Below are 23431 nucleotides of genomic sequence, written 5' to 3' on the forward strand. Positions count from 1 at the left end.
TTCACTATGGATTCTGTAATCTCTCCAGTCTTAAATATTCCTAGTGAACAGTGATACAGGGGTGGGCAGGAGAAAAAAAGGCAACGTGGGTTCTGTCAGGGAGATGGGGTGAGGGTGGATAACGTGTAAAATGGGAGTAACAGCGGGGTTTGCCTGGGTCACCGTTAGCTGGGAACTCCTGCAAAAAGTCCAAGTTCCTACCAGGAGAACCAATATGAACCTTAAGGAAAGTGGGGAAATGCAGGAGCTGTGTAAGAAATGCTATTCATGTCGTTCAAGTGCCCTCCAGTCTTCAAGGCTTCTAGCTGCAGTTAAACTCAAAATTATGAACCATGATAAGTGGATTATGATTGTTGCAAATGTCAAAACTGTGAGTAACTGACCTTAATATCCTCTCCACAATTAAATGATGAACTTCGCGTTATGAAGGAGATTGTTTTCAGCACTGATAATTAAAGGTCAGTACAATATCCATTTAAAGAAGCAGCATTTCCTTGCAAAGTAATTGAAACCAGACTGTATTCCCTTCTACCACAAACATCGTGCCAATATCTGCAGTGTTGCTAGAGCTGCAGTCCCACTCAACTTGAAGACATGGTTGTGTTTCAAGTACTCTGCTTTTCTTACTCTGAATTTTGAGGAAGAGTGTGCTTGGGTGAGCAGTCTGCCACCAGGAGTTAGGGTATGGAATTGCTTCATTCTTTGGGATGACTGTGCCGCCTTTTGTTAATTTTTGAAGGGGAAAGCAAAGATCTTGCTTTATTAATGGAATAGCACGGCTCTAATATACCAAAAGGGCTTGAAAAGCCTGTACCTCTACGCCTTTTTATGAAATGGAGAACTGGTGTTGCTTTGGACCTCGTTATTAATAGGTTTGTTTAAACCTTAAGAGAACTGACTTGCATCCCTTTTCCGTTTTTCAAGAGAAGCTTTGTGTTTGTTCTCCAGGCTCTCCTGCTTTCAAAACTACAGATTTTTTAATTCAAAAGCTTCCTTCAGAGTTGGAAATATCAGTGTTGCAGTTTTCTCTCACCCCTGGTGCCAGCAAAATGAAAAGCTGTAGCACATGGAGAGGGCACATGTTGGCACCTGTGGCAGGCACCATGTACCGTGATCTAAAAATCTGAATTTGGCTCAGGAAGGGGAGAGAGTCGCTCCTTCTCTGGAGACACAAACTATATAACACTTCTAAATGCAAGGGAATTTTACCCTATTCTTGCATGTCACCTTTCCTGCTAAGACTTCTAAGTGTTTGGCTTTAGTTTTCTTTATTTTTGTGACTTCTGATTTTCCCTCCTTTCCTAAGAACTGCTATTGCTTTGTCTTCCCCCATTCATATTCTTTTTTTTCTTTCTTTTTTGCTGCATGGAGACTCTCTGCTGTACAAGTGTAAGTATTTTTTTAGCTCTGCTGATTCTGGCCTACTTGTTTATGTTTTTGTGCTCCATTTGCTTCTGTACTGCCTTGTTAGGCTCCTGGGAGGCTGTCGTGTCATCCGCCTGCAGTCGCTGGCTGTGATAGGCAGCAGTTGAGGGGCGAGACTGGATTTTGCAAGAAGTTTTGGCTTTAAGTGCAACCAAAGCAGAGTGCTAATATCACAGACATAAGCACAGATGTTACTGCTCCAAGAGAAAATCTGTCCATTTGGTTTTGTATTCAAGCCTCATCCAACTCAATGAAACAGTAGCCTATGAATAACCGTAAGCTCGGATTTTCTTGCCATGGCAAGTTTGGGGTGGAAGAGATGGGGCAGGTTATCTCAATATGGTCAGGTTGATTTTCTTTGTCTAGTTGAATTAATGTGAATTTTTGAATGCTGCTCTCACTTACCTCTTTGCGCTGTCACCTTTAATATGTTTTTGAAGCAGAAAAGCCATATGTCATCTCAGAGGAAAGAGGGATGAGGGGAGATGAGTTGAGGAGCAGAGTTTGAAGAGAGAGGGGGAAGCTGTTCATCAGCTTGTTTGAAATCGTTCAAATAGAAATGACAGGAGGATCATGGAGTATCCATATATCTAATTTTGGAGGAGGCAGACATGGGAATGAGCATGTTTCTGAGCCCTGAGAGTTATTTCAGTTATTACTGGTATATTGAAGGAATGCAGACTATGTAAAGCTGCTGTTTAGCAAAAGCTTTAAGTGTTTAAAATGTGATTTGCCTTTTGTTTTTAATTTCTAAGGTACTACTGTTTTTCCACATTTGATAGTGTAAATTAAGAAAGCTGAGATCCGAGGAAGAGAGTCGGAAGATGGGAATCTGGGGAAGTTTAAGGTAGTTTAAGAACATTTAAGTTGAGGATAATTTGAAGGTTGAAGATAATTTAAGCACATGTGAAGAAAACATGTGAAGAAAACTAAGCACATGTGAAGAAATTAAAGGTGGCTTGGACATCTTAACCATAAAGAGGTGTTATGGAGGAAGGTAGAGGAGATTTGCTAGCTCCCATGTACTGCTCATGGGTACTTTCACAGGGGCATCTGCAGAGAAGACACCGGTGTGAGATGAGGCAGACTTCTAGAAGGGTCCCCCAAGCAATAGATGCAGTTAATCATTTTGTCTGTTCTGAGAGACAAACCGCATTGTGCTCAGGAAGAGGTAGGACAAGCAAGGAAAAACCTCTGGAGATGGTCGGCACCTGGAAATGCCCTGGAAGATGTGGTAGTTTGCGTGAAATCAAGGAGGAGGAGATTGACCCTAACAGCCCTTCTCCTGTAAAGGCCGTGCTTGCAATTAAAGACAGAGGAGCTGAGGGGTGTTTGTGGGGCCAGAAGTGGAGGGAAGGCAGAGGATGAGTGTCTGCAAACCTGAACTGCTTCTGCTGCCTGGGACATGGGCCTTGGGCCAGGGAGGGGAGAGGTCTTGTCCCAGGAGTTCACATGGCTCCTCTGGTGATGAAATGTGTTGTGCTGCTGTAGACTAGTGCAGCGATTGAGATACTAAGCTGAGATTAAGTCTGTATTATTTTGTGAAAAGAGCATACTGGCCTATTTAAATTAATGCTTTGACCCATTTTGCTCTGCATATGATCTAGAAATATCTCTCGTCAAGAAGCCTTTCATCTGTGCTCTTCTAAGCAGGCTATAAAACAGAAGGTTTTTAAATAGAAGTACATGTGGAGCTGTTGCTCATACTGCTCAAGCAAGAGAGATGCATCTCTGCTCCTCTGCCTATATCCCCAGCAGCAAAGCTGCTGAGGGATCATGCCAAAATGACCAGGAGTTACAGCAGTGATTCTGAGATTGACTTAGTGTCTTCAACACAAGCTCTTCTGGGTGATCAAGGGCATGTTTTCACCTGGCAAGGAAGACCAAATCATCCTGTTCCCGGCAGTCAGGGACATCTTGAAACGCTTGTTACTACGTGAGGATGTTAGGACGTGCCCTGTGCTGATTTACTTTGGTGCTGGGGGCCAGGGCAGTGCTCCCAGCCGTGCCTGTGCTCCAGCAATCCGGATGGCCACGAGGCTCACTCGCGTCCACCCTCCTCTTTCCTGTCTTCCTTTCGGATCTTCTTCAGTGAATGAGCTGCTGCACCAGCCTACTAGGTGTAGCTTCCAGTCACACCACCAGAATGAGCAGCAAGATGAGACAAAATACGTGCAAATTCTACATTACCTTGCAAAATTGGCTGCAATTGGAAATACAACCAAGGGACTAGCAGTTGTGACTCTAATTGCTGTCCTGGCTCAAATGCTGAGATGCCTCAGCTTTTCATTATGAGACTCAAATGCCTTTAGCTGTTTCAGGTTTGGATGAGTTGTACGTATCCTGTCATTTACTGATGTTTGTCAAATGTAGAACTGGAACCTGCACCAGCTGAAGGTGTGTTTTTTGGTTGTCATGACCAAGACTGGGGAAAAATAGAGCTGTCTTGCCCAGACTTTGCTGTCATTGAGTGCTGGTTAGTCTAGCAGCTTTCTTTATCTTGAGAAGACAGGTAGCACCTTTCCTGTTATGAGAACAGTGTCCTAGCTGTGAGCATCTCTGTAATGACTTAGTCACCCTCCTGACTACTTCAGATGGGGAGGTAAATTTACTACATATAAGTATGTGCATTGAACTTTCCATAAATTAAAACTGGTAAATGCTTAAATGAAAAAAGCATGGTATGTCTGAAAGTTTCAAGGAAAAAAATCTGTCTTTTCTGGACCATATAACATGATGATAATAGACTCAATTAACAATTCTGTTAATGAGTCATGAGCCATACGAAAATCTGGCTTGCTGACTCACACCCAGCATTTAAAGCTGTTATGGTGCTAGTAGCACTGGAAAGCAAATGGATGTCACTGAAACAAGCAAATATGACTCTGAATACCAAAAGGAAGCCCATCTTTGTAGGAATTGAGTCATTCTAAATTTAGTCTTAAAAAATGCAGCTTTGTTTTTTGTTTAAAAGTCTTACCACGTTAAACTATGTTAAAAGTTCAGAATTGTTGACACATACGGGGGTTTTTTTGTAGCAAAAAAAAAAAAATCTATCCTGCCACACAAACTCTCAAGAAAGCAAGTAATGGCAGCTTTCTTCCAAAAATACCCAAAAACACAAGGTATTAATTCTGGTATTTGTGTCCTTAAGGCAACATATCCCCTTTTCTGGGAATGTAAAGCTGAAAAGAAGAGCAGCATGTAATTTTATTGCAGGAACTACGTTGGATGTGTGCCAACATAACTTTCCACCTTACCTCAGAGTATCTAAAGCCATGGGGAGTTATGTGACTGCTGGCAATACCATTAACACTGGCAGGGCAGTTTTGCTCTCAGGGTAAATATGTGTGTTGTGAGACCTCATTTTCCTGGAGGCGTTTGGTGAGCTGTGTGGAGGCTGCCTGAGCTGTAGGCATTCCTGGTAGTATATTACCAACAAATGAACTGAGGGAGTGTATTTGGTGTTGAAATCACAGCCAGAACAAGGAAAAGCTGCCATGGGTATTGTCATTAACTGTGCAATATTGGGCACAATAATTGTTTCAGTTTTTCTTGCCTCAAGGTCCCCATCGTAAAGGTGAAGTTTTAATATTAACTGTTCTACAGGTGGAAATCAATGACTAAGTGCTGGCAAAATGGAAATGATAGCCCTGTTTTCAGCCTAGGTTTCAATGGTGAGAAGAAAAGCTCTCTGGTTCAGTTTTGAAGTTGGTTCAGTAAATTACCAGTTTAGGAAAAAGTTCAGCATGTTTGAAAAGGGGAAGAAAAAAGAAAAAAACTTCCGTCCTGTCATTAATCGCAAGCAGATTCTAAAAAACAGATCTTAAGGTAGTGCATGGGCTTGGCAAGCTGATGGTTGTATGGAAGGAAAAACTGCTCTTTGTCGTTCCTTCTGTCCACTTAAGTGCTTTATTTTTGTTCTGTCTTGTTAGATGACTCCTAAATCAAAAAGGAAAAGCATCCACAGCAGAATGCTTCGGCCTGTGTCTAGAGCTTTTGGTAAGTGAGATAAATTTGTTAAATACTCTTTGCTGTGTGTGGATTTTTTGGTGAAGTCCTTTGAAATCACAGAAGACTTTCACTTGCTCAGGATTGCACCTGAGGCCCAAATTGCTTGCTTTGCTTTGGGAATCTGTGTGTGTTTGGCAGTGTTCTGCTCACAAACATGGGGCTGAGCACGTTTGCTGAAAGTGCTTGTATGAGTTACAGCGAAGCGAGGAATGGCATTGCCTTTTGTTTTAAATATCATCATTAAGTCTAATTAGAAAGTTTTGATTTCTCTTAGAAATGGAATTTGATCTAGATAAAGCACTGGAAGAAGTACCTATCCATATAGAAGACCCACCATTTCCTTCCAGCAGGCCAGACAAGCGAACTTCTGGATTCATTTCAGAGCTGCCATCAGAAGAAGGGAGAAAACTAGAACACTTTACAAAATTAAGGCCCAAAAGGAATAAAAAGCAGCAGCCCAGCCAAGCAGCAGTGAGTCTATTAAAATATTGGTGGTGGTGTCATCTCTTGGTTGCTTCTTGCCATTACTTGCAAAGTAATGAGGATGAATGTTAAGATGTCAAAAGCTAAAAGCACCTTCTCAATTCTTCTGCTGATATTCATGTCTTTCAGCGTGCAACCGCTCATTACAAGTATTTTGTCTTGTTTTATGCAGCCTAAACCAAGGCTGTTTTATCCTTTGCTTTGTTGCTTCTGTTTTTTAATGGAGGCAGTTTCTGGAGGTATGTGGAGCTTTCAGAGAAAACTCACAAAATATGATATTTCTCAGTTACATTGCAAAGCCTTACAACAATTTAATCCTCCTTTTTTTTTCTGCCCGCATTGAGACTTGGTAACTTGGCATGAATTCCTGTTTCTGCCAGCTCTCAGAGGAGCTACTCTGTGACACCCAGCTTCCCACAGCTCCTTAACCAAAGATGGAGTTTGGGCCAGCAAATCTGCATGGTCACAGATCTGCTTTTCATGCCAGAACCTGCCTTAGAAAAGCAAAACAGAGCCCTGCCTGTCTACAGAAAGCGCTGGTGTGAATCCAAGTAGACATGTGCAGGGTTTCCATGGCTCCATTTCCTTGGCATCCCACATTAATAAAGGTTTATTTCTGTGGAGATATAACTATAGGGGATGTAAGGACAAATGCAGAGGAGTTACAAGGATGTCTCTTATTAACAGAACAGAGCTAATACAATAAATACCCCTTATCAAGGGGCAGTCTTTGCTGCTCTGAATCATACTGTCCAAAAATGAATTCCCATGGCCTTTTCCACTGCCTTAGGCCTCTCAGAGGAGAGGATCCTTAATTTTGCTGATGCCAGCAAAGATACATGAGGCAGTGGAGTGCTCTTTGCATCACCCAGTTATTAAGGAAGCTTCAAGTAGGTGCAATATTCAAGCCAACTTATCATTCCCTTGCACTAACAGAGAGATGTGGAGGTATCAGAAGAATCTGATCTTCACATCCATGAACACTCTTCCAATGTGCAGAATATTTTGTGTTTCCCCAATTGCTAAACCTGCCTCTCGTCTCAGCTTGCTTAGTGCACCCTGTGCCAGCTACATAAAGCTGGGGAAGTTGGAGGCTGCTGGGAGGGGGAAAGAAAGCATGGAATGGGAACATAAATACCTTGCTCAACAGATACGAGAAGCTGCCTTCTTATAAAGACAAGTGTTATTTCCTGTGGCAATGCAATGCTCTGGGAGTGTTCATCAATACAGAATTGATGGATTCCTGCATTGCTTCTCCTTTAGGAAATACACTTGGATTTAATACTTCAATGTTCTTATCTATGGAGAGTTCAGCTGTCAATATAAAATGGGTTCTCAGTTCTATCGATGACATCATTTTTTGACTAAAAAGGTGACTGTTCACACTAAAACCATGAGCACTGATCTTGACCAACAGATGTCCATGTATGAATTCAGAAGTTCTACAGAGGTTCTAGCAAAATTAAATTTTTGGAGGGGAGAGAGAGAAAAAAAAACCAAAAGTCTGCAAAACTGTTTTTTTTTCTCAGAAAATGTACAACTTGACTGGCAGCAGTATTTTTTTTTAACCAGGTAATTCTACTTTTCAGACTAATATTACATTGTTACAGCAGGTATCAATAATATTAATTATTAGCACTAAATAGAAAAGTTTCACAGATGCATCAAAATTAATATTTCATATGTCTGGCTTAATGAGGCTAGATCTAATGTTGATAGTGGCTTTTAAGAGCACTTATTCTACTTTTTAGAACAGAATTTATATTCCAGCTGAAAAGAGAAGCTAGGATTATTCTGAATTATGGTAACTACCAGGACATTCCTTGACTGAAAGTCTTTCAAAATTATGGCCCCTACTGCTTTGTTGCAAACTTGATTCCTGGTCATTAGTACTGCCAGGAATATACTGGGCTGGGTCTTGGGGGGTCCTCTGCAGTCACCGCAAAGGTTTTCATACAGCCTTTAAGCTGAAGGGATGCTCTTTACTGGTAATAGAGCTTTTCCACGTCAGAGTCGCATGCAGGAACGTGTGCTTCTTCTTCAGGAAGAGCTGCCAGCTAATATTTACAGTGCTTTTGTGCCTAGCAGGCATTACTAAGTCTAATTTTAGTCACCCACCTTCAGAATGTAGACACAGAAACCAAGGAAAAGGAGCAGGTTTTTAGTTTTTGGACACTGTGAAAGTCTATGTTTGCTTCCTCAGGATAAACACCTTCTTCTATATTTGGGCTTTCTTTTTTTAGATGGATTGAAGGAATTACAAAAAGGCTCTGTTAGCTCAGCTTCTGAATCTCTAAATCCAGAATATACGTCTCTCTGCGAACAGGGAAACAAGAGCTGTCAAAAATACTTTCTCCGGAGGTGCCCACTCTAAATGCACCTATCAAGACTTGACTGTTTCCTTCTTTTCTAAGTGCTGTGCCCTCACTAGCCCCTGGCCTGTGATTGCTGGCCTCACACATTGCAGCATACAGTTTGTCAGGGGCATGTGGGGTTCCTTTTTGTGTGCAAGCTACAGCACCTCATGCCTGGCCTGAGTAAAGGGCGAATTTCAGCAGTGATTCCCTAGTCTGCACTGAAACTTGTTTTGCTTACACAGCTCTTCACTCCTAATCACTGTCATTAAGCAGACAGGCTTAGATTATTATATATGAGAGAAGGTTTTTCTTCTGTCAGGTGTCCGCTGGAATATCTCAAGAAGGAGAACAGAATGGCCTCATGGGGAGAGTGGATGAAGGCGTGGATGAATTTTTCACCAAGAAAGTGACAAAAATGGATTCAAAGTAAGTTTAAATCTAAAACCTAAATAAAATTTAAAAATCTACATCCTCATAACTGAACAGGTAGCATTTTAAAGTTTTTCTTGAATTGTGTTCCCAAAATCCAGGATGGTTGTTGTCCAAGTTGGAAGATACCTTTAGGAGCCTAGGATGCTATGAATTTGACGACCCTCCCCTAAAAATGACTGTTTTGAAATAAACTGCTTTAAAAGATCATGTGGAACAGATTATTGACTAGTGAATATCTTTATAATTCAGTTGACTTAATACCAGCCTTCACTACAGCTCGTTAGTGCTAAAGCAGCACTGCACATCCATCTTTTACTTCAGTTTTTACTACCTTCTCAAGTGCTAGTATAAGACATGGGTGTCTCTAGTAAGGACTGATGTTGGGCACAAACAGCATTCTGATAAAAGGCAGTAGATTTAGGCTGATGTAGAAATTCTTGTTAAAGACTTGTTTGACAAATGGGAAGTGCTTCAGATTTCAGCAGTATGCTTGTGTGAAAGATACTTGTTTCCTTCAGCTTTCTATAAGGAGAGAAACAGCTAACACAGTTGTTTGATAGGTAAGGATGTACTTAGAGTCCAATATCTAGATATTCTTGCACTAATGCAGGTTTGCATGTGCGAATATTTATATAAAGTGTGTGTATATAATATACACATATATGTTTATAGTTAAGATATTGAATTATTGAGAAAGCTAGAACAAATTCCAGACAACTTATAACCTCTTCTGTGCTCTATGTGACATCCATTAAGGAAAATGGTAGGCATTAACTGATAGATAGCTGTGGCAGGAAAAGGAAATGTTCTAAAGTCAGCGTAAGTGATAAATATCTGTGGTGACATGTGAAGCCATGTGTGATACCCTATATGTGGTGGTAAGAGCACACAGCTTTGAAAAATGGATTAGCAAGCTAAAGGTCGTATAGTCAGCATAATACCTCCCTTGGCCGCCTGCTGGCCACCCGTTTGATGTCCCTGTGAGCTTGCATGTGTCGCTGTCAGCACATGACTCAGGGTCTTTATCCTTATTAGTTGTCCTCAGTTGTTCTGCTGGAGGCTCTTTCTAGTTGGAATGCTCATAGGCAGGCTTGTGTCCTCTGCTTTCCCTTCGACCATAGATACTCTACTTGTAAGATGGATATAGAAAAAGTTTACTTTTTACTGGGCAATTACTTTCTGAGGATAAGGTAGTAACTTTAAAGGTGACCCCACTAGCTCTCTTGGCAAAAGAAGGTGACTGAGCCGGTTGGTTCCTTGCTGATGCAGAGTCCCTACAGGATGACGTCTCCAAAAGCTGTGCATGGTCACCTGTAGAGCATGCAAGTCGCATGCTTGGTCAGAGTTATCCTGCCCCTAGTAGTGCACAGAATAGAACAGAAAAAAACAATCTGAAATTGTATGTGCATCAGCAGAGCTGCCCTGAAGCAACATCTAGCTGGTGTTGGAAGCAGCCAGGTGCCCGGTGCAGCTGAAATGTCGGCCTGTGGTCACTGCACCATGCCGACATGGTAGTCCTCAAACACTGCGTTCTGTGTCAATTGTCCTGCTCTTAATTTAGAGATGCCAGCTAATGAGTGGGCCTCACGTGGTATATGGGTGATACAAAAGGTTAGCTTTGCCAAAAAAAAGTTTTCTGGAACTATTTAAAGTAGAGGGAAGAGGGGAAGAAGAAGGAGATTGAAATGTCTTTGTCTTTTATTAGGAGACCATCAACAAAAAGTTCAGACAGCAGTGAGCCCAGCGAAGCAGGTGAAGAGAAGAAGAAAAGGGATTCCCGGAAGAGTGGCTTTCTTAACTTAATCAAATCAAGAGGCTCCAAATCTGAACGTCCTCAGACTGTTTTGGTGTCAGAGGAGCCCTCCTCACCCAAGGTTGCTGCAAAAAGTTCAGCTGTGGACACAAGTAAGAAGGAGGCAAAACCTGCAGAGCAGAACGGTGGCTCAGAGCGGTCTGAGGAGCTAAAGACACCGGACTCCATTGAGGAGGTGCAGCCAGATGATGCTGTGAAGGCCGAGAGGGGTGACAGCAAAGGAAGCCCGCAAGGGGGTCGGAGGTATGGAGTGCAGGTGATGGGCAGCGGACTTCTTGCAGAAATGAAAGCCAAACAGGAGAAGAGAGCAGCCTCTGCCCAGAAGGTGAAGGCAATTTGTTTGATTTCTCTAGAGTTGTTGTGCAAAGTGAGCCAGAGCTAGGCCCTTTCATGGGAGGGAGTACAAGGGCTGGTGATTGGCACTTGACCTATCAGTCCTGCTTTCCACAAGGATTACAGGAGAAATGTTCTGTGCTGTGGTCATCAAACATGAGTATCCTGCCCAAAGACTGGACTGCACACATGGAGATGTCCCCCCGACCTGCATTTTGTCCTCATGGGGAGCAGGTGACATCACTTCTGCTTGATGTCAGGCCAACGCAGGTGTAACAAAAGACCTATCATAGTTCACATGTGTTACAGAGCAACTTTTTTGTGCCACTAGCAAGCACAATTTGGATATCCCCATGCTAACTGATGTGTGATTTGTTCACTTTTAATATTAGCATGTTTAGCAGAATTGAAAGCTAGGAAAGAGCTCTTACTGGGTGTCCCCTGCACACTTGTCCTTCAGGTGTCTAGCAGTTAACTGCATTGGCTAATGCCTACACTGCTCTCTTTTGGAAGGTGATGTAGCAAATTCAAGAGATATGGTATATTCTGTGTTTAAAATTATATATCCCCTGCAGAGAAGTAAATTTGGTTTCCTAATATTGTCTATATATATGCTGCTTATGGTGTTATTTACTACACTCCTTTATTTTTCTGCTTTTTTGAATCCTACATGGAATACAAATCATTCTTGTGCCTTTGATGTCTGTATATGAAATATTAGCAAAGAAATCATCTCTATGCTTAAAAAAAAAGGAAGTTCCACATTTTCTGTTCATATTCCTTTCCTTATTCTTTTCTTTTTTTTTTTTTCCTTGTGAGGTGATAACACTGAGGAAGAATCCTGCTTCAGGCACTTAACATAAGTAGGGGTATCCATGTGCTACTCCAAACCATTTTCTCCCAAACTGCTTCAATCGATATTCATTTCTCCCCTGAACTTTACCATCCTCAGCCCCCTCTTCCTCCCAGCTGTAGTTAGCATATCCTAAAATTGCCCCAAAATGGCCTTTTTTCATTCCTCCTCTTGAACATGCAGGTCACTCAGGTGCTGTCCCTTCTCTGCCATTACCAGCCATCATTTGGAAGATGTTACCTTACAACAGAGATCATCTGCATGCTTCCCCATGTGTTTTTCTTCCTTTAATACATTGCACAGTTGTCTTGCTGTGACTCAACAAGCCACTCAGATGCCATTTTTGCCTTTTCTATGTTTTTATAATGCCAGATGTGATGTTTGAATTCTTGCTGCAAACACTGGGGTCTTGTAATAAGCAGAGTCAAATTAACCCTGTAGTCAGCTATTAAAGCTCACTCAGGTTAAAAATGATTTTTCTAAGTAAATGACCAGTTCACCCCTTTCTGATTGGGGCTGAATAGTGCCGTGCATAAACTGTGTGTGCTTAGTGCTCTGCAAAATACCCAGCTTCTACTTAGCATTTGGGATCTAAAATTAGTCAGGTCTGGAATGATGTGTTTGGGTTGGAATATTAGCTTTTTTTTTTCTTCTTTTAAGTGGGGAGAGTAAAAGACTGTATCCACTTTAGTTGATTAGCTTTCGTAGCCTTGATTGGAAACCTGAATTTCATCTGTCAAAAAGGAGAGTTATGGCCTTTTTCCAGTATCATCTAGGAGATGGTTTCCATGATGTTTTTCATCTTTTCCTATTTTATTCGTTTGGAAATTAGGTTATCTGTTTTCTTTCAGATTTATCATTAGTCTCTTTTATTAGCATATAAACGTGATGAGGAGAATCTGTGAACTTAATATCTGTTTTGAAATGAAAAAATAATATTGATTTTATATTTTTTATTTTTTTATATTTTTATTAGTTTTTGCACAAGTTGGTATTTATGGAATGCAAAAATAGGTTGTGCTTTCTTTTTTTAAAGAAAACATACATGACAAGAAAACTGACTTGGAGTAGGAGGCTGTACACAAGTGTACACACACAGTTCTGTTTTAATGTCGTTCAGACTGCACAAAATTGAACTGCTTGTCAAAAGCAAATTTTCTCATGCCTTGTCCTGGCTTGCCAGGTTTTGTATTTTCATTCTTGGTATTCCTGAAGTAGAGTATGTAAGTAATTTGGTGTCCTGATGGGTGAGCTGCAGAAGGCATCCCCACTGCTCTTAGGTTGTTTAGGAGGGTGTGATACCAACTTCCAGAGTATCTTCAAATTTTATCAGGATCCTACTAGGATAGAAACAAATGTATTTTCCTTTAAGGTACAGATGGCTCCTTAGATTCTGAGCTATTTTACATGAAAACAAAGCCAGAAGGGATTTACTATTTCATTCATACCCTACTGCAGTCTTGTTGCAGATACAAGTGAGGAGCAGGTGCCCTGTAGAGGGAAAGATGGTAAATCTTTTTTTTGTTTTCTTTTGCTTGGAATATGAGGTGTGAATTGGCAATAATGGTACAGACAAATACATAGATAAGCGGTGTCTCTCGGCAAAAATGTACAGATCTTTTAGCTCCATCTAGTGTTTACAAACTGGATTTTTAAATACCTTCAGCAAGAGCCATTTGTAAGTGTTTATTTGTGCCAGATTGCACCCAACTGCACGATTTCCCCGCGTTGCACGTTACATTTAAAAGTGGAGCCCAATCCCAATGTGTCTGCGTGATGTAATTGGAATGTAGTGGGCAATATCTTCAGTATTTACATACTGACATTTTACATTATCACCCACTTGTGCACAGCCTAACGCTCCTGCTAGCTTGGGAGGTGGGGGCAACATCTTATTTTTAATGGCAGAGGAGTTTACAACTGTAGCTGTTCAAAGCTTTGCATTTCTAGAAGGGGCTGTATACAACTTTTGGCCAGAGGAAGAATGCTGGTTTGCATCTTTTTTTTTTTTTTTTTTTTTTTTAAATGTACATACTTAAAAACTACAGAAGCAGAATCCCTTAAAGTTATACAGTCACAGTCGCGTCAGGGTAGTTTTACAGTACAAGAAGTTTCATGTTCATTCTAATCTTAAGGTGCTCACCAATCCTTGGAGGGGATGCAGGGAAGCAGAGTTACCCTGTCAGGCCTTGCACAGGAACGGTGGATATTCAGCAGCTCCTTTCTTTTCCTTACTCTGAAAAAGAGACACTTTATTCCTTTATGCTAATCCTTACAATACCCTTCTCCCTGTAAATCCATCCCTTTTTTAGATAATGTTTGCTTCTCCCACTGGGACCATTCTCTTGCTTCCTGCCGTGTCCTGTCTGTCTGGTGTGTTTGGGCTGGGGAGCCCCAAAGGGCAGGGCTCCTGTTTGGCACGTGCTGCTTGGCACATGGTGGAGACTCCTCAACAATCAAAACTTAGATGTTCAATTAAAGACTTGTTTGTTTGTTTGTTTTACCTTAAACAGGACTTGTTCAAATATGGAACCATCTTTGAAGAGGAGACAATTTCCAACTTGAACCTTTAATTTAGCCTCCCGCACGTTGGCAGGCCTGTCACTTAGGAGAGAGGGTGTCATTGCAGCCCTGCTAGACACATGGCAGCGTTAGTCACCAAATCAGTTCAGTTTTCTTCACACTTAGATTCCCAAGACATGGAAGAGAAATGAAGAAGTGCATCCAGCATTTGTTACCAGCACAGCTTTCTCTGCCTTCTGGCTTCCGAATTAGAGCTTTTTCACTAACAGAAGCACTGAGTTGCATTAGTTGCGGGTTATTAATGGGGGCCTTTCTCACTCTTTCAGAAACTTGGGAATGACTTAACTCCCAGAGACTCTTGTGACACAGTGGTGAGCTCGGAGCGACTGGATGGAAGTGGTACAGGTAGGTACAGTTGCTTGGTTTCCTGTATAGACTCCCCTTAGAAAATGCAACACACCCAACTTCAAAATCCCACTTTCCCCTCCAGATTTTATGCTTATGATCTCCTAAGCAAAACATGAGCTTGCACTAAGTGCAAAGGTTTAGAAACAAGTGCTCCTTCTCCTGTGTTTGACAACACTTCTCATTTAGTTAGCTGGGGGGCCAAGTTGATGGCTGGTTGCTGCATGTTGCAGAGGAGGGCAAGTGCTTGGTGCATGTGCCTGAGGCTGCCCCAAAAGGGTGCTGCATTGTAGTAGAGTCAGCAAAGCTGAAGATGGACCCAGGAACCAGCAAAGCTGCCTACACAGAAAGAAGCAAGATTCCTGAATATAACTGAAGACTTAAATATGACAATTTGCAAGGTTAATAGTAGCCCCTGCAGATACCAGCTTGAGCAGCCTGGCTTTCAGCTGCTGGAACAGGCATATCAGACATGGCACAGAGGATTGCCAAAACGTACAGAAGCAAGGCTGAAAAACAAGGCTCAAATCTAAGTGCAAATGGGAGCATCTTGGTTAAGCAGTTACTTCAGAAATCCATTCTGATTTTTTAAAACCTTTCCAAAGAATGGGTTAAAAGGCGCCATTCAGAGAATCTATTCAAGCAAACCCCATTAAACAGCACTTTCAAATTAGGCTGCTAATCTATGTGCTATAATACATATAGCTCCTAATAGTGTCAACCTGAAGTCAAAGGAGGAAAAATAATTCCCATGTGCTCTGGACATCAGAGTAGCTGTGGGTGGGTATCTGACCCCAGTTTTTCTCCAGTCCTTTTCACGGAGTACAACACATTTCACCCCTGCCTCCCTGCAGTGTGTGTGCCACTTCTTTGTGGCTTCCAGCTGTCAAGGTTTTTCTGCTGCCGTTGCTTGAGAGTTCCCTCAGGCTGCACTTTGCTGTTGTGACTACAGCTTGTCTTTGTTTTGGGTTAATTTGTTTTAACTTACTGTCTTCTAATAATATTAACAGGCCTGAGGTTAGAAAGGCCAGAAAGTTAATGGAAAATTGCTGGATGTTGCTAGAAAACTGTAGATAGCTTTTCTGAGGAAGAATAAGGTGGTGTGGGTTTTTTCTGGTGTGTGGGATTTTTTTGGGGTGTTGTTTTGTTTTTTATTTTTTAACCCTTTGCTTTATGTCTGGATATCATCTGCTGTTTTATGTGTGTGTGTGACTGTGCCCACACACACATGTGGGCACACACATATATACACACACACACAGGTGCTGAAAGCAACCTGCTGTTTTGCCTGCCATGCAAAATTTCACTGCTTGCACACAGGCACAGTTTCTGCCTTTTATCCTCTTGCACCAATTGGTAAGTCCCACACACCTTTTTATGTTCAGCTAGAGTTTAGCTCTAGTGGGGCTGAAAAACAACTGCTTAATCTAGGGAAGAAAATAAACATGCTGGAGATTGGCTTGCAACTAACTGCATCAGCATGCCACTCACATTGCGCTTAAACTGCTCAGCACTCTTGCAAGAAGTCCAATTTCTGGGTGGGAATAGCAAGTAGGTCGGTCAAGTCAGCATCTGTGAGCATGTGCCTTGGCTATGCCAGGTACAGAGGCAACTAGCCTGTGTGTTGGTGAGCCTGGGATTCTGCACAGAGAATAAAGACTCAGTAATGGCTGAAGTCTCAAACTCGTGTTCCAGTTGTCCCACCTGCTACATATAAGCTTTCCTCCTTCTCTAGGCTGTCAAGTAGGAAAGTAGGGCAGGCAGCTTGCTGTTTGCAGCCTAGCATCCAACAGGCATGGAGTGGAGCATGCGTGAGAACAGGTATCTTTAGATGCTTTTGTTGCAGTGATTTTGTGTATGAAATAGCAGGAGTTCCCTCGTTATTGCTCTGCTGCAGTCTGTGTGTGTGTGTGTGTGCGTGTGTGTGTACATGAACGGATGATGATGATGTCTTCTCCATCATAGGCTCTTGTGTTACATATATTTATTTATTTTAGTGCCTAAGCTCCAGCAGCCCCTTCCAGAGAATCGGTTTCCCTCAAGTAAAGGGGACTCCACCTCAGCATCATCAGAAAGAAACCCCAAAGCTGAACCAAAGGCGGAGGCTGGCGCGAAGGCCAGAAGCTCTTCCAACGCGCCCGCGAGCCCCAGGCCGCCGCTGCAGTGCTCCAAGCCCAGCCTGGCGGGGCGGCCCACGGTCCCGCAGAAACCCCGCTCTGCCTCTCGCACTGGTGAGCAGCTCGTCAGCACTTTGCTTCTCCTTGGCAGGGTCCTTCTCAGCTGAGCTCCTGGGGGCTGTGGAGGAGATGCCCGCAGTCCAATCCTGAACAAGAGTTAAATACGAGGAGGGGAAAGGTTCTTCACTCACTTGCTCCTCACTTTATTCCTTTCAAGATCCTCCTGCCCCAGTTCAAACAAGCTGATGAGAATGATCTACTAAGTGATTTAAAAGCAATTTCCTTATTGCTTTTTTATTGGAAATATTAATAATTGTGCTTTTACAGCCCTGCAATGCTACCAGTGGAATGAGTACTACCTTCTGCTCTGTCCTTACCTGCTGCCCAGGTGTTATCTCAAGATCTCCTGTAGTTCAAAGGGTTTCAGCAGCTCTCCTGCATATTTGCCTGCCCATTGCTTAATTAGACATCGTCAGAACCCCCTTTTTCTATTATATGTGTGCCTCTGTAGTATAGCTCTTGCAAGTGAAAAAAATATATATAAGCTAGTGAGACTCCTTTATGGTGCTGTAGCACATGTGCAGCTTATTAATTGCTGTAATACCCACTTGCACCTTAGAAAGATGATGTTTAAGGAGAGAGTTTACAGCCTATTCTCTACTGTTGATATGTACCTGGACATTACTTAGACTGTGCACAGTAGTGAATCGAATGTCATTTTCTATTTCAAGTACAGAAGAACCTTCAGATTTTAGATGAGTTTAAATATATTTTATTGGTTATTTTAAAATGACCATGAAAAGAAGAGTGGCCTTGAGTAAGATGCCCTTGAAGATGAATACAATAGGAAAATGTGGCCTATTTGATATTCTTTAATTTATAAAATAGATCATATGTGATCTCAAAATTTGATGTATCAGAAAGACCTGACCTATCTGTTCCTGCCAGCTCTTATTTTCTGCAGAGGAAACATACTGCAGACTTAATATAGAGAGTAATTAATATTTACTAGCAGTAGGCCAGCTGGCCAGGGGATAGGTGAAAGCAGCACTGTCACTGCTGCAGTCTGACTCCTGTCCTAGGGCTTCTGCCAGCCTGCTGGCCAAGCACACCTGGGCAAGGTGACAAGGGCAGGCAGTAGTGCTCCCAGCATTACTGGTTTCCAGTGCTGTGGCTGAATAAATGGTAGGAAACTTTTGTTAAGTAATCTGAGTACAAGGAATCACAGCTCAGATGTCCTCACATTGTCAGAGCCCAGAAGTGGTTTCTCATTATCAATTTTGGTTCAAAACCCCTGGGTCTGTGTTCGCCAAGCACAACACCTGTACTTATGCTGATGCCAAGCTTTTGGTGTGCATGTAACATGCATGCTATTTGCACTGGGAAAGTCCTGAAAGATGGTATACCCACTCAGACTAAGTTGTGTTTGGAAGGTTATCTCTTCCCTTTGCAGAATATAGAATGACTTCCTTAGGATAGCCACTCAACAGTTAGATAAATTCCTGGTCATTTCCAGGTTGCATTTGAGTTTACTTTTAATTCTGCATTAAGAGGTTCAGATGTTATGCAGTATATATTAGTTTTCCTGAATCCCTCTTTTGCTTCTAGGTGTTTCTTGTTTGTGCATTGTGTTGGAATTCCTTGCATTGTACAGCCAACACTTCTGTGAGCTACAGCAGAGATATAACTTCTCTCTTTTTCATTTGTGGTACTTTACAGAGGATGCTCCAGAGTCTCCCTCTGGCCCCAGTTCTCCCAAAGTTGCCCTGCTTCCACCTGTGCTAAAGAAAGTTCCTTCTGATAAAGAAAAGGATGGTCAGAGCAGCCCCACAATCAGATCATTCTCTCAAGAAGGTAAGACTGGGTCTAACAGTTGTTCCAACATGCTTGTCTTCTACTTGAAATCAGTGTGCCATAGTTCCCCAATTTCTTTGTTTTCACTTGGGAGGGAAGAAGGTAATTTATTTTCATGGGAAAAGATAGCAAGGAAAAGGTAGCTGATCACCCCCTGCCCTGGGTTGGTGCTCTCTGTCTTCTTTCCTTTGGTCAAACCATGTGACATGAGATAAATCACGAGTTATTAAAGGAGTAGCAGTTTTACAGTGATGGTCATAACTGTCTAAATAGTTAAAGGACTCCTGTGTTATGTGAATTGTATTCAGTTCAGCCCAGATGAAGAAACTGCTTGGCCTTGGCCATATATGCTGATGTGCAGTGCAGCTCCCTGGATCAGGGATCAGATGTACAGATCCCTGGACATTGGGAGCAGCCATGACCTTGTTTCCTGCAGCCAGCTCTTTTGCTCTGTGTGCTCGGCTTTCTGTGGCACTGCTGCACGGCACCGCGCTCCCTCACACTTGGCCAGGGTATCACTCTGTGCCAGGGCAGCCCTTGCTGCCTTTGACACACAGGCCACCCTCTCTTTGCTGCTTTTCGTATGTGCTCTGAGTTTCTACTTTTGCTGATGCACTTCATTGACCGAGGTTGTTTCTCAGAAGAGCTAATGCTCCTCCCAGAAGTCTTGAATATAAGTAGTCACAAAAGTCTTGTTCAACATGGTATTAGTTGGCACAAAGGGGAACCTTGGAAATTATTTAGAAATCTGGTAGTGAGACCTGTTCCTTTCTTGGACCTGTCAGTACCTGTTGGTACTGACCTGATGGTCAGTTCAGCCATCTGTACAGTACTTTTGGGCTGCTGTCACAGAAGTACTTGAGCAGAACAAATACAGTCTCACCAAGTTTAGGTACAGCTAGCAGGACGTGGCATACCCATTTAACACTTGTTAAAGTTGTTTTTTAACATGGGGTTAACCTCCTTCTTACATCACTCTCCATCTCCCTATCATGAGAGGAGGCATAGAAGAGAAGCAGGGAATATGGGATCGTTACCACGGTCCTTCTGTACTACAACAGTCTGCAGTACACAGGAGGGATTTGACAAGTGTTTCCAATTGGCTGTAGTCAAATGAGAAGAGACAAAATTTTTATTTTATTTTTTTTTAAGTCTGCTGTTTCCAAATACTTATACAAAAAAAGGGATCAGATCCTGTGCTTTCCTTCCGCCTTGCTTCCTTAGTCCTTGCCTTGGCCAAATGCATGGTTTATTAATTTTTGCTATGTTGCACTGTGATAGTTTTATTCATTTAAAGCTTGAATGACAGAAGTTGAGTTTCTGGGCCTTTAAGGAGCTGCTGTCCTTTGCATAATATCTCTTGGAAATAAATTCTTTTTAAATTCTCTTTTTTTGTTGTTGGTGGTGGTTTATTTATCAAGCTGCCCTTTTCATTTATTGCTACTCTCCTGCCTCATTCAGACATTCCTCTTCCCTTGCTTTGTGCTTCCTTTCAGACCAGCATGCTCAAATTATTTCTGCAACTGGTAAATCACTGCAAATCTGCCTGAGCTGTTGATTAGTAAACATGATTATATTTACTGCAGTGAACTTTGCAAGTTAGACGATACTTGATTATAAAATGGCTTTATGTTAAGGAGTGTAACTGTAGTACGTGGCACAACCTCAGAAGACACCTCTTCGCACACCTACCTGTAAGATTGGGCTGTGCATACCAACATAGGCGAATGTCCAGGCTAAATTTAAGCAAGCATCTAGCATATTGACTTTTTGAACAGTTAGGTGGGGTGGATAAATAAAATTATTTGCACTGTTGACTACTTTCCAAATGTGGGCCTACAGAACAGTTTAGGGGTATAAATGAATCCTTTTCCCTGATAGAACAAACAGGAGATTGTCAAAAAAGAGACTCAGATCATGACTGTGACATGCCGTCCGGCGGAGTGAAAACCGCTGTGGGGCAGTGTGCTACCAGTGCAGAAGAGGAAGCTCATGTGCTTGGGCAGAGGAAGGCCCAGCCAACTCCTGGTTAGAAATTTCCCTTTTCATTTTTCATGTCGAGCGCTCGACAACTGGCACTAACAATCCTTGAGACGCAGCGATAGCAAAGAAGCCACAAAAGGGGGCTGGCTTTATGGAAGGCATAAAGATTTTTAGAGACATCAATCATCTCTGATTGATGAAGCCCATGAAAAATGTGTGGCTTGAAAAGCTTTGCAAATCAAAATGTGTTCGTGTTGTTCTTTCGTGCCAACACTGCTGGCCGATGGTGAGTAGCACTTGGGGCCCTCCAGCAGAGAGGGCTGTGTAAGTGCAAACCATTGCTCACTATAAACCATTACAGCTCCTTATAGTAACAGTGGCACATTGCCATGCAGGTAGGCTCCAGGTAGACTCTCTCTGACACTTCATGTGCTTATCTCTCCTTTTAAGATGTGTGCACTGAAGTGCAGCAAAACATTTCGGTCTGAATGTTGTTAGTGCCAGTTTCAATACATCACTTATTCATTTGAGAACTGGATAAGTCAGCATATTTTGGCATTGTGCTTTGCTCTTAAGTTTGCATAAGCAAAAAAAAAAACAAAAAAAAAAACAAAAACAAAAAAAACCCAGTGCTTTGGAGATCCCACTACATGCCTAGGCTGCTCTTGAAGAACAGCTTTGACTTACGGTGAATTCACTCAATAAACTAGATGAACATTTATTTGAAACGTGTTTTTCAAACACAAAAGAATCCTGTTCTCAAAATGGTACATGTTTACATGCTTCTCTTCATCTCTTAACTAGATATTTAAACAGTGACTCAAAATTACTTTTTTCTTTTTCTGAAGTATATTAATGAGATCTTTGAACATCCTATGCAATTACATGTACCCACAGTTTTCTTGTTTCTGATAGATTGTGTATCCATTCTGTAGATTTTCCATCATTTGTACTGCTTTGCTTAAGGAAAGAAACGACCCAGCCCCAAATGTGTAAAATGGATTTCTTTTCAGGTTGCAGAATCAACCTTAGCAGACCCAAATTTGGGCTCTCTCCTCACCATCATGATCAGATTGTTTTATCTAGGCCCGTTCTAAGGTGTCTCTGCAGTAGGTTTTAAAGCTGAGGTGCCGCAGCCGGGTCTGTGCAGAGGTTCCCCGTGTGTGTGTGTGCCTTCCTCGGGCAACGTGCGAGCCAGGAGGAGCTGCCTTGGCACAAAGCTGGTGGCAGCACGTGCGTTTGGAGGCGCCCTGTGCTGCTCACACACGGCGGCTGCTCCAGGCTGCAGGCCCAGCCCAGGCCTAGCGCTCGCCTGACACGTCATCCCACCACGACCCATGAGCCAAAGCCAAAGCCGGGCTCGCTGTCTGGGAGGGGACGGGCAAAACTGCCCTGTTTGGTTTTGAGTGGAGGAAGGGAGTGGCTTCCAACATGGTCACCTGGGGTCTTAAAGGTTGGTTCTGTCTGGAGGCCACAACTTACTGAAGCCGTCAGCCCTTGCCCATCTTCACTGCCCTTCAAGGGGGTGGAAACCTCTCCAGTTTCCATAGCAATGTTAGACCCGCGGGAGGACCAGAGGTCTCAGCAGGGTTTTGAAACCTTCCTTTCTGGTTCCTTGTGAAGTCTGTAGGCCTGGGCTAAAGCCCTTGCTGAGGTGCCACTGTGCTGGAGGAGCGAGTGGATGCCTTTGCTTTTTCATCTCAGGAAGCCCTTGTGTGGGATGAGTGTGAGCAGAGTTCCTGCTTTTCTCTCTCTCTGGCTCTTTCACCCCTTGGAGGGTTGAATATCTCGTGGGGCCTGCGCTGCTCCACCAGTGCCGCAGAGTTCAGGGGAGCGGGAGCAGCCCCGTGCGTGCCAGCGACGTCCCCCTGCCGCCTCCGGCATCGTTAGTAACTCCCATTTCTCTGTTCTGTGCAGCCGCGAGAAGGAGCCCTGGGCAGCAGCCCCACGAGCTCCCGGAGCGGAAGCAGAGGTCCTTGAGCAAGGACGGCCATCAGGGAAGCAAGTCCAGCGACTCCGGAGAAGAAGCAGATAAAGATTTTATTTTTGTTTAGCTCTCAGTACAAGTGCTTCATAGGGCAAGAGCTTTTATAACAATGAGGGTACAGATCAACAGCCCTTCTTACCCGCTGCTCTCAGCACAGGTACATTCCCGCGCAGAGGCCCTGCTGGTCTGATCATGATTTACATGCACAATCAGTTGGCATTGATTTGGTTTTTAGTTTCCCTTCCATACAATCCAGACATTCCTTTCCATGCCTTTGCTAAAGCCAGCAATTCTTTCGTGTATTCTACTTGAATTTCTCAGAAGCAGCTACAGAGACTGTCCCTGCGTTGGGGCGTTTAGAAAGCAAAGCTAATTAACTGGACACTGTCTCTCACTAATACACTGTACAGCAGGTAATGTGTTGTACTGCTGAATGTAAATGTGTCAAATCTGCACGTGACTTACCTATAAATATATTCTTGCGGTATGCAATTGCACATTGTAATTATATTAAAAGAGCACACTAATAAAATAATTTGTATAGATTATATATATTAAATGCTTGGGTATGGATTTTACATTCTCCCATAGGGAGCTTCTTTCTTCCTGTTATTGTACTGTACATAAATCTCCAACGCTTACATTTGTGTACTGTCAAAAAGCACAACAGAGAAGGATTTGAATGACATATAATCTTGTTATGCTTCCACATTCATATATTAATGTATATAGTTGGTTGGAATGAGGGCAATTGAAATTTTATTAATATTGGTGTTTTTTAGAGGCCTTCTT

The 23431-nt window shown here is 42.6% G+C and overlaps 1 protein-coding gene across 1 annotated transcript in view; it reads left to right on the forward strand.

Annotated features, from left to right (window-relative positions):
* The window catches only part of CARMIL1 (capping protein regulator and myosin 1 linker 1), a gene marked incomplete at its 5' end in the record, with an annotated part of 170982 nt that extends 147551 nt beyond the window's left edge, over positions 1 to 23431 (forward strand). Inside the window, 10 exons of the mRNA XM_026034897.1 lie at positions 1372 to 1389; positions 5361 to 5427; positions 5714 to 5910; positions 8599 to 8705; positions 10417 to 10849; positions 14560 to 14638; positions 16636 to 16869; positions 18535 to 18669; positions 20551 to 20697; positions 22570 to 23431. Of these exons, the coding sequence (XP_025890682.1) occupies positions 1372 to 1389; positions 5361 to 5427; positions 5714 to 5910; positions 8599 to 8705; positions 10417 to 10849; positions 14560 to 14638; positions 16636 to 16869; positions 18535 to 18669; positions 20551 to 20697; positions 22570 to 22706 (1554 nt within the window). The remainder of the gene's footprint in view (positions 1 to 1371; positions 1390 to 5360; positions 5428 to 5713; positions 5911 to 8598; positions 8706 to 10416; positions 10850 to 14559; positions 14639 to 16635; positions 16870 to 18534; positions 18670 to 20550; positions 20698 to 22569) is intronic.

Source organism: Nothoprocta perdicaria, unplaced genomic scaffold (genome assembly GCF_003342845.1).
Source record: "Nothoprocta perdicaria isolate Ctin4 unplaced genomic scaffold, notPer1 scaffold_151, whole genome shotgun sequence".
Classification (NCBI taxonomy): Eukaryota; Metazoa; Chordata; class Aves; order Tinamiformes; family Tinamidae; genus Nothoprocta; species Nothoprocta perdicaria.